Below are 11,722 nucleotides of genomic sequence, written 5' to 3' on the forward strand. Positions count from 1 at the left end.
AGAAAGGTGTCAGGACACACAGGACATGGCAGCTCGCTGTGTATGGGGGGTGTAGTCACAGAGGGGTCAGAGCGCCCATGCTGACCCCTGACCACTGCTGGCTATGATAGAAAGGTGTCAGGACACACAGGACATGGCAGCTCGCTGTGTATGGGGGGTGTAGTCACAGAGGGGTCAGAGCGCCCATGCTGACCCCTGACCACTGCTGGCTATGATAGAAAGGTGTCAGGACACACAGGGCTGCCACTATCTCCTTATTTGGAGTTTTTTTTGTAAAGCAGCAAATATTAATATATTTCTCTCTGTTATCAGCCATTTCATCTCCGGAAGAGATGATTGTAGGGTAATACTATCTATTTTCTGTTATCAGCCATTCAAACTGAGCATATGATGAGTTCAGGTGAGCAAAATCTTTTGTTCTGTGCCAGATCAGGGCATAGAGTCACCCAATATGACAAGTGAATATAATCTATTGCTCCCTGTTATCGGCCAGATCAGGGCATAGTGTCACCCAATTTGACCAGTGAATATAATCTATTGCTCCCTGTTATCGGCCAGATCAAGCCATGGAGAAGCTGATTGGAGTTTGTCCATGGGATGAGTATCAGGACGTGTAAATCCTGTATGGGTAGGATCCATTTGGGGCAGGACTGATGTGAGCGTGACCCAGAAATAAGAGGAAGGCGGCCGCTGACTAGTCCGTTCATGACAGAAGGATGCGATTTCGTTAATGTATAAACTCTACTCAGTTTTGCGTCTCCTTCGCTGCAGCCATTAGATGAAGATGTCGGTGTCTTGGATCCTCCTTGTCTCCTTTGTCGGATTTGGCCAATGTGTTCCTGTATGGAATGAGAGGGTCGTCCTAATGAAGCAGGAGGATTCCCGCAGAGTCGGGGGTAATATCGTTTTGAGGGGGAAAGAAATAGAGGCCAACGAAAACCTGATGAAAATAAAGGAGGCTGAGCTGAGCCAGGCCATGATAAGCGGCATCTTCCCTCCCAGCATGCACTTCTTCAGGGCTCGTAAGCACATCCAGCAGAGCAAGGTCTTCAGTATCCTCCAAGAGATGCCCAAAGGTGAGCGCTGACCCCTATGGTGCCCACAGAATGTTAACAGTGTTATGTAAACACGTTGCAATGTAAAGAACATGTAAACGTGAATTGAATAGGGTACATGCACTACTATGTAAACATAATGTAAATATAGTAAATACATAATGAAAACATAATGTAAATGTGACCTTAACGATTTGGAAACACACTATCAACATAATGTAAACACACTGTAAGCACAGTGCAAATATAAAGTAAACATAATGTAAACATAGTAACGTGCTGTTGCTAAATTCATCTATGAAGACATAAATGGCGTAGTAATTCATTTCCATTTCCCACCACCTGCAGGGGGCGCTTTGCACCTACACGACTTTGCAATCCTGAGTGTTGATTGGCTGGTGAAAAACGCCTCCTATCTGCCGGACTGTTACATCTGCTTCACAAGGACCGGGGACGTCAGATTCACGTTTTCCAAGCCGGCTCCGGTGGGGAAGCTCCCGTCTGGCTGCTCAGAGTGGGTCCTCCTGGACGCATACCGAAAAAATTTGGGGGATGTCACCGAGTTTGATAGAAGGTAATACAAAAGCGCTTTTCCTTTCATGTCTGTATTTGATAAAGTTGTCTGACTACGGTCCGAAATAGCTGCACTACGTCAATATATCCACTTATTGCAGCCTGATCCGTAACCTGACGCTGCTGACGGACACCCCGGAGCTGGATTACCCCACCCAGGACATAATATGGCGCAGGTTTGAGGGGACTTTCATGGCTTGCTCTGGCCTCATACTCTACGCCCCTGTCTTTAAGAAGTATACGTATGAGGGTCTAAAGGAGTTTTATCATGATAACATACAGTACGTTGAGCTGAGGGCGATGCTCCCCCCGGTGAGTGCTACACCTTCACTACTTGGAGTTGTTTGTATTGTTTTGTAACATTCCAAAAGAATCCTAGGAGGATTAACTAAAAGGAAACTGTCAGCAGGAGTGACCATACACATAGCAGCCAGCATCCAGTGTCCCTGGAGAATAGTGTAATTAGTGTATTAGTGTCAGTAGTAGCAGGACTCTGATATATGGATTAATATTCCAGGGCTCTACTGGGAGTGTCCTCACACTGCTGTGCTCTGTGCTCTCTGCAGCCAGTGTATGTATATATATATATATATATAATCATACCATTCTGTATGTTGTTACTACCAGTGAAATATGATTTTTTTATGCTGCTTTCCCACGTTCTGGGCTGTTTATTAAAAAAGGTAAGAACATATCATTTACAAAATGCAACCTTTCACGTAATGTTAACACATGTGTTAACATTCCAGTAACATTTGTTAACATTCCAGTAACACATGCATTTGTGAACATAATGCTAACACGTGTTAACACATGCGTTAATGGTTGCGTTTTGTAAATGCAATTGTTAACATCAATGTAATTAGGTAAATCTCTGTTCAGCTGATCCATTCCATTTTGAAAAACATAAGTTAAACGCTATGGGGCACATTTACTTACCCGTCCTGTTGACGCCACCGATCCGGAATGTCCGACCGGGATCCTGAGCTGTCGAGATCCACTAAGATCGTGCCTCCAATTTCCTGCATGTGTTGCTTCCCCGCTGAGGTCCGCCGGAGTTCACCATCTTCTTCCTGGTGAGTTCACCATCTTCTTCCCGGTGTATGTAAGAGCTGATCTTGCGACACAATTTGATTTTTAAATCCCGCGGTCTGTCCAAATCAGTCGGGTTGTCTGACGGCACGCCCCCGTTTTGTGCCACATGAAAGCCGGCCCCGATGCAGCACACTCCGATCCCGTGCGCCAAAAACCCGGGGCAATTCAGCGCAAAACAGAAAATTTTGGGAAACCCGACGGAAATGCGTCCGACATACCCTTAGTAAATGTGCCCCTATGTGTGAATGCACCCTGAAAATCCCTTTTAACAGGTCTTTCTAATGAATTGCATCCACCTGTTCCGCCTAGGCATATGAATTAGATGGTACCACCCACGATCGCGCCTGGATAATGGCCGCTTACAGAGAGGTCGCCAATAGGTTCAAGGAAGAACATCCAGATTTCTTAGGATTAAAGATCATTTATACCTTACACAGGTAAAACCTCAATCTGGTCACAGAATAAATCACGTAGTATGCAGTAAAGTATTGCAGCACCCTCTAATCTGCAGCTAACCATGCAGTTCACGATCAGAATTATAGATCTGCAGTGAAGACTGACACTCAGGTAAACCGCAAGGAGAAAGAGGGCAGTTTCACAAACCATCTGGGTGAGACGAGCCAAATGAGAACCTAAATGTGTAACGTAATGACCGCCAACTATAGTATTCACCCCAAGTAGGTCAAGGAGTCGCCAGAGTAGTAAACCCTGTAATATTTTAGGCGTGATCAATACAGTTAGATTAGGGGATTGATGTAGCTACATTAAACATGATAAGAGGGATGGAATGAAAATATTGTGAACATTCCCTTTAAGTCAGAGGAAATCCTGATTGTGTCTTTCCTTCCTTAGACAAGAAGATCTTTCTGTAGTGAAAGAAGCCGTTCTTTATGCGATGCAGCTGATGGCTCAGTTCCCGGACATCATGGTCGGCTTTGATTTGGTACGATTTTTTTTCCTATTTTTGTCGGGTATGATGGGGAAGGGCTCAGCGGATAGGCCATCTAACAATAAAGGGTTCCTCTGCACTGTCCCCAATAACCATCACTGACCGTCTCCTTCTCTATAAGGTTGGCCAAGAAGACATTGGTCGCTCGCTCTACCAGCTGAGAGAAGCCCTTACGCTCCCCAAAAAGATGGGGGTGACCCTTCCGTATTTCTTCCATGCAGGAGAGACTAGTAAGTAAGTGTGAGGCCACCCAGCCTCAGCAAGGAAGAGTTCACCAGATTTCGGTAAAGATGGTGACTAGTGGCAATGTATTGTGTGGGCATAACGCAGCCACTCCAATATTTCCTGAAAAGTTATTTTCTGTGATGCCCCTGTGTGCCATTATTTCATCAGGTTGGCAAGGGATGGACGTAGATGAGAATGTGCTGGATGCCTTGTTGCTGAACACTTCCCGCATTGGTCATGGATTCGCTCTCATTAAACACCCCGTGGCCCGGGAGCTGTCACTGAAGAGGAACGTCCCTCTAGAGATTTGTCCAGTCTCCAATCAGGTCAGCTGCAATGCCGCCATCTTGATTGTATGTCTTACCACACCATCCTCTGACCATTGTCTCTCCCCTGCAGGTCCTTCTCTTAGAGTCTGACCTACGTAACCACCCGGCAGCTGCTCTACTCGCCAATGGACATCCTCTGGTCATCAGCTCGGACGACCCTTCCATTTTTGGCGCAAAAGGATTGTCGTATGACTTCTATGAGGTGTTCATGGGAATTGGAGGATCGAAGGCCGATCTGAAGACTCTGAAACAGCTGGTGGTCAATTCAATCAGGTAGGTGAGCGAAACTAACAACTCTCAGCGAAACGTGTCTAAGGACCTTCTCTTCTCATAGTGATCCCCTCTCGCACCCTGGTCTCCCTGATCACCATCACAATCTATTGCAGGTTCAGCTCTTTGACTTCAGCAGAGAAGGAGAAACTGAGGAACATCTGGCAGAATAAGTGGGATAAATTTGTGAAAGATTTAGCCAAGACGACCTGGGAGAAGGAGCAGTAAAGGGAAATGCTGCACAACGTGAGATTTTATGATGACAAAAGGAGGAAGAGAACCCAAAAACTCTGTACACAATACTGAACAAGGCGAGAGGAGGGTGAAAGTGTGTGAATGAGGATGAGCGCTAATAAGAGATGGTGATCGAGAAGTGACAGCGACAAGATGGTGGAGAATGTAAGAGTAAAGCCTATCTATAAAACCACAGGGAAGGACCACCACCCCACTCCAACGTCTGGCTGCCACCATAAGGCAATACTTGTATTATATCTGGGTAACGTCGCATTGGGTAGCTGTTGGTGGTATAGTGGTGAGCATAGCTTTCACTCAAGCAGTTGATCTGATTTTAATTCTTAGGCAACACATAACTTACCTTTAGATAGCATGGGTGGTTATAACCGGCTTCTTCTCATAGTCCATACTGGTAAAGGAGTGGACAGTAGCCCATGTGTGATGTGTGTAAGACATCTAGCGGTGAAGGTCTGCTTTGTACAGTGTTGCTATAGATGTATTTTAATAAATTTGAGTGTGGTCGTACGTCTGACTCCTGTTATCTGCTTCATTTTACTCCTGCGGAAAAGGAACGACACAGATCAGTCACAACAATAAAAGTATAATCATCTTACTGCATAAGAGAGCACAAGATGTCAAAATTATTCCCAAAACACGGCAAAATACACAAAAAAAACATTTAGAAAATGTTGATCTTTTTCGATAACTGCATTTTATTATTGTATAAACATATGGAGGGCCGGTGCCAGCACTGGGCACAACTGGGCATGTGCAGAAGCCCTGAGCTGCTAGGGGGCCCACAAAGGAATACGGGAGAGTTAGGGAAACTGTATCTAATACATCCATACCCTGCTGGCTATGATAGAAAGGTGTCAGGACACAGGACATGGCAGCTCGCTGTGTATGGGGGGTGTAGTCACAGAGGGGTCAGAGCACCCATGCTGACCCCTGACCACTGCTGGCTATGATAGAAAGGTGTCAGGACACAGGACATGGCAGCTCGCTGTGTATGGGGGGTGTAGTCACAGAGGGGTCAGAGCGCCCATGCTGACCCCTGACCACTGCTGGCTATGATAGAAAGGTGTCAGGACACAGGACATGGCAGCTCGCTGTGTATGGGGGGTGTAGTCACAGAGGGGTCAGAGCACCCATGCTGACCCCTGACCACTGCTGGCTATGATAGAAAGGTGTCAGGACACAGGACATGGCAGCTCGCTTTGTATGGGGGATGTAGTCACAGAGGGGTCAGACCGCCCATGCTGACCCCTGACCACTGCTGGCTATGATAGAAGGTGTCAGGACACAGGACATGGCAGCTCGCTGTGTATGGGGGGTGTAGTCACAGAGGGGTCAGAGCACCCATGCTGACCCCTGCTGGCTATGATAGAAAGGTGTCAGGACACACAGGACATGGCAGCTCGCTGTGTATGGGGGGTGTAGTCACAGAGGGGTCAGAGCCCCCATGCTGACCCCTGACCACTGCTGGCTATGATAGAAAGGTGTCAGGACACACAGGACATGGCAGCTCCCTGTATATGGGGGGTGTAGTCACAGAGGGGTCAGAGCGCCCATGCTGACCCCTGACCACTGCTGGCTATGATAGAAAGGTGTCAGGACACAGGACATGGCAGCTCGCTGCGTATGGGGGGTGTAGTCACAGAGGGGTCAGAGCGCCCATGCTGACCCCTGACCACTGCTGGCTATGATAGAAAGGTGTCAGGACACAGGACATGGCAGCTCGCTGTGTATGGGGGTGTAGTCACAGAGGGGTCAGAGCACCCATGCTGACCCCTGACCACTGCTGGCTATGATAGAAAGGTGTCAGGACACAGGACATGGCAGCTCGCTGTGTATGGGGGGTGTAGTCACAGAGGGGTCAGACCGCCCATGCTGACCCCTGACCACTGCTGGCTATGATAGAAGGTGTCAGGACACAGGACATGGCAGCTCGCTGTGTATGGGGGGTGTAGTCACAGAGGGGTCAGAGCCCCCATGCTGACCCCTGACCACTGCTGGCTATGATAGAAAGGTGTCAGGACACACAGGACATGGCAGCTCGCTGTGTATGGGGGGTGTAGTCACAAAGGGGTCAGAGCCCCCATGCTGACCCCTGACCACTGCTGGCTATGATAGAAAGGTGTCAGGACACAGGACATGGCAGCTCGCTGTGTATGGGGGTGTAGTCACAGAGGGGTCAGAGCGCCCATGCTGACCCCTGACCACTGCTGGCTATGATAGAAAGGTGTCAGGGCACACAGGACATGGCAGCTCCCTGTATATGGGGGGTGTAGTCACAAAGGGGTCAGAGCGCCCATGCTGACCCCTGACCACTGCTGGCTATGATAGAAAGGTGTCAGGACACAGGACATGGCAGCTCGCTGTGTATGGGGGGTGTAGTCACAGAGGGGTCAGAGCACCCATGCTGACCCCTGACCACTGCTGGCTATGATAGAAAGGTGTCAGGACACATAGGACATGGCAGCTCGCTGTGTATGGGGGTGTAGTCACAGAGGGGTCAGAGCGCCCATGCTGACCCCTGACCCCTGCTTACTATGATAGAAAGGTGTCAGGACACAGGACATGGCAGCTCGCTGTATATGGGGGTGTAGTCACAGAGGGGTCAGAGCGCCCATGCTGACCCCTGACCACTGCTGGCTATGATAGAAAGGTGTCAGGACACACAGGACATGGCAGCTCGCTGTGTATGGGGGGTGTAGTTACAGAGGAGTCAGAGCGCCCATGCTGACCCCTGACCACTGCTGGCTATGATAGGAAGGTGTCAGCACACACAGGACATGGCAGCTCGCTGTGTATGGGGGGTGTAGTCACAGAGGGGTCAGAGCACCCATGCTGACCCCTGACCACTGCTGGCTATGATAGAAAGGTGTCAGGACACAGGTCATGGCAGCTCGCTGTGTATGGGGGGTGTAGTCACAGAGGGGTCAGAGCGCCCATGCTGACCCCTGACCACTGCTGGCTATGATAGAAAGGTGTCAGGACACACAGGACATGGCAGCTCGCTGTGTATGGGGTGTGTAGTCACAGAGGGGTCAGAGCGCCCATGCTGACCCCTGACCACTGCTGGCTATGATAGAAAGGTGTCAGGACACACAGGGCATGGCAGCTTGCTGTGTATAGGGGGGTGTAGCCACAGAGGGGTCAGAGCGCCCATGCTGACCCCTGACCACTGCTGGCTATGATAGAAAGGTGTCAGGACACAGGACATGGCAGCTCGCTGTGTATGGGGGTGTAGTCACAGAGGGGTCAGAGCACCCATGCTGACCCCTGACCACTGCTGGCTATGATAGAAAGGTGTCAGGACACACAGGACATGGCAGCTCGCTGTGTATGGGGGTGTAGTCACAGAGGGGTCAGAGCATCCATGCTGACCCCTGACCACTGCTGGCTATGATAGAAATGTGTCAGGACACACAGGACATGGCAGCTCCCTGTCTATGGGGGTGTAGTCAAAGAGAGGTCAGAGAGCCCATGCTGACCCCTGACCACTGCTGGCTATGATAGAAAGGTGTCAGGACACACAGGACATGGCAGCTCCCTGTCTATGGGGGTGTAGTCACAGAGGGGTCAGAGCGCCCATGCTGACCCCTGACCCCTGCTGGCTATGATAGAAAGGTGTCAGGACACAGGACATGGCAGCTCGCTGTGTATGGGGGGTGTAGTCAAAGAGAGGTCAGAGAGCCCATGCTGACCCCTGACCACTGCTGGCTATGATAGAAAGGTGTCAGGACACACAGGACATGGCAGCTCCCTGTCTATGGGGTTGTAGTCACAGAGGGGTCAGAGCGCCCATGCTGACCCCTGACCACTGCTGGCTATGATAGAAAGGTGTCAGGACACACAGGACATGGCAGCTCGCTGTGTATGGGGGGTGTAGTCACAGAGGGGTCAGAGCGCCCATGCTGACCCCTGACCACTGCTGGCTATGATAGAAAGGTGTCAGGACACAGAACATGGCAGCTCGCTGTGTATGGGGGGTGTAGTCACAGAGGGGTCAGAGCACCCATGCTGACCCCTGACCACTGCTGGCTATGATAGAAAGGTGTCAGGACACAGGACATGGCAGCTCGTTGTGTATGGGGGGTGTAGCCACAGAGGGGTCAGAGCACCCATGCTGACCCCTGACCACTGCTGGCTATGATAGAAAGGTGTCAGGACACACAGGACATGGCAGCTCGCTGTGTATGGGGGGTGTAGCCACAGAGAGGTCAGAGCGTCCATGCTGACCCCTGACCACTGCTGGCTATGATAGAAAGGTGTCAGGACACACAGGACATGGCAGCTCGCTGTGTATGGGGGGTGTAGTCACAGAGGGGTCAGAGCACCCATGCTGACCCCTGACCACTGCTGGCTATGATAGAAAGGTGTCAGGACACACAGGACATGGCAGCTCGCTGTGTATGGGGGGTGTAGTCACAGAGGGGTCAGAGCACCCATACTGACCCCTGACCACTGCTGGCTATGATAGAAGGTGTCAGGACACACAGGACATGGCAGCTCGCTGTGTATGGGGGTGTAGTCACAGAGGGGTCAGAGCGCCCATGCTGACCTCTGACCACTGCTGGCTATGATAGAAAGGTGTCAGGACACACAGGACATGGCAGCTCGCTGTGTATCGGGGGTGTAGTCACAGAGGGGTCAGAGCGCCCATGCTGACCCCTGACCACTGCTGGCTATGATAGAAAGGTGTCAGGACACACAGGACATGGCAGCTCGCTGTGTATGGGGGGTGTAGTCACAGAGGGGTCAGAGCGCTCATGCTGACCCCTGACCACTGCTGGCTATGATAGAAAGGTGTCAGGACACACAGGACATGGCAGCTCGCTGTGTATGGGGGGTGTAGTCACAGAGGGGTCAGAGCGCCCATGCTGACCCCTGACCACTGCTGGCTATGATAGAAAGGTGTCAGGACACACAGAACATGGCAGCTCGCTGTGTATGGGGGTGTTAAATCTCAGATTCTCTTTGGTCGGATTTGGTTAGATTTGCTTGTGTAGGAGGAGAGGGACATCATAATGAAGCCGGAGGATTCCCGCAGAGTCGGGGGTAATATCTTCTTGAGGGTGCGTTCACACGTTGCGTTTTCATTGCGTTTGAAACGCATATACAACAGCTGATGAGAGGTGATTTGCCTAATTACATTACCGTTTACGCTTGTAAATGCAATGTTAACGCATGTGTTAACAAAATGCATACATTAACATGTGTGTTAACATTGCGTTTACGATGCGTTTTGTAAACGGAAACGTTAACAGTGATGTAATTAGGCAAATCACCTCTCCTCAGCTGTTGTATATGCGTTTCAAACGCAATGAAAACGCAGGTCAAAACACAACGTGTGAACGCGCCCTGAGGGGTAAAGAAATAAAAGGCCAATAAAACCTGATAAAAACAAAGGAGGCTGAGATAAGTAAGACCATGATAACCGTCATCTTCCCTCCCAGCATGCACTTCTTCAGGGCTCATAACCACATCCAGCAGAGCAAGGTCTTCAGTATCCCCCAAAGGTGAGCACTGGCCCCTATGGTGTTTGCACCATGTTAAGGCTAAATTCAAACAACTATGTGAATGGAGGTTTAACACAGCAATCAATTTAATGTCATCCATCATGTTTGCAACAGCCCTGCCAATGCATTGGGTAGGAAGTGGTTGCAAATAGCGCCATTTCCATATTAGGAGCTGTTAGGGAGACTGATCACCTCTCTAATAGATCACCAAAAGTGGACAACTTAGTAATTGCAGCTGGAAACCACTGCGTGGTAAAGCAAGAATTAACATGTGAAATGTTATTAACCAGTGGTATCCTTTGTAGTATTCAGCTGGAAGCTGATTGGAGAGTGCTGTCACCTGACCAGGGGAGTATGAAAAGCCCTGGTGGGCGGGAGCACATGGTCAGTCAGGTCCTGCAGTTTAGACAGCAAAGTGAGCAGAGTGTTACCTGTCTGTGCCTCAGAAGCCAGTGTCACACTACCAGGAAGCAAAGGTGTCTCAGGCCAGCTGCCTGACACCCTGGGCAAGTCAGGAGAATAAGCCCAAGAGCAGAGGTTCACTGTCTGAACTCTGTTTTATCTACCAGCCAAGCCTGAAACTACTGCCAGGCTGAGAGCAACCCATCCTACAGACCAGCTATCTCCTACCAGCTTTCCAGCTCGGCTGAACTTGCTGATGATTAAGGCAGTTGCTTCCTTGATTTGCACAATTTGCCTCCTTGTGATCCCTGGATCAGGCTGCTTCACCATCACAGACTCCCCATCCTCCATCACCCAGGGATTTCTATATACACCGCAGGGGTTGCCCCAGGGAGAAACCTCTTTCGTCCATATTTCTTGCACACACCCCCTGCTGGAGAGCTGCCAGGCTGTAGGACAGCCCTCCGCTCCCCATACCAAGCACCGTGACACTAGCGTGCCTAGGCCGCAACCGCCAGCCATTCCGGTATTCTGGGCGCGGCTGCTTCCAGGCCCCAAAAAAAGGCCCCGGTGGGGGTGTTGCTTGTTCCACTTAGGCAGGTATCCATTATCCATGCATAGATCGAGATGGTACCAGGATGTAATATGGGGAAGAAAGTAAACCAGCAGTTTCATGCTATAGGTTGTGCATTCACATGGATTTTAATGCGACACATACCACCTACCTAAATATTTCCATTGGCCAAATACCCTTCCTAGGAGGTTTCTCTTTCAGCAGAATAATGTCCTGTCAAGAAAAGGGATTAGGGACCACAAGAAAAGACGTTGATTTGATCTCCAAATTCTAAATATCCAAATGAGTTTAGAAAAAGTGTGTGATGCCCCAAGGGGGACGAGCTGCTCCGCTCCCGAGTGTTTACCCTTTAACCCTTACATGGAATCTGCATTTTGCTACCACAAGGTCGCTATCACTTTATGTGGTCATCAAATTGAGGGTGATGCCACACATGGCGTTTTGAACCCGTTTTAAGCAAAACTCATCCAATCCCTACCCTTCCTCGGTTG

The 11,722-nt window shown here is 49.8% G+C and overlaps 1 protein-coding gene across 1 annotated transcript; it reads left to right on the top strand.

Annotated features, from left to right (window-relative positions):
• Positions 1 to 687: 687 nt before the first annotated feature.
• On the top strand, positions 688 to 5,231 carry LOC140125945 (adenosine deaminase 2-like). The gene is made up of 9 exons (XM_072144903.1): positions 688 to 1,076; positions 1,404 to 1,629; positions 1,730 to 1,940; positions 3,033 to 3,160; positions 3,576 to 3,666; positions 3,794 to 3,902; positions 4,066 to 4,223; positions 4,297 to 4,499; positions 4,613 to 5,231. Exons 1-9 carry the CDS (start codon positions 779 to 781, stop codon positions 4,722 to 4,724), a joined length of 1,536 nt encoding a protein of 511 aa, XP_072001004.1. The 5' UTR covers positions 688 to 778; the 3' UTR covers positions 4,725 to 5,231.
• Positions 5,232 to 11,722: the final 6,491 nt, after the last annotated feature.

The sequence above is a fragment of the Engystomops pustulosus genome, chromosome 4, assembly GCF_040894005.1.
Source record: "Engystomops pustulosus chromosome 4, aEngPut4.maternal, whole genome shotgun sequence".
NCBI classification, from domain to species: domain Eukaryota; kingdom Metazoa; phylum Chordata; class Amphibia; order Anura; family Leptodactylidae; genus Engystomops; species Engystomops pustulosus.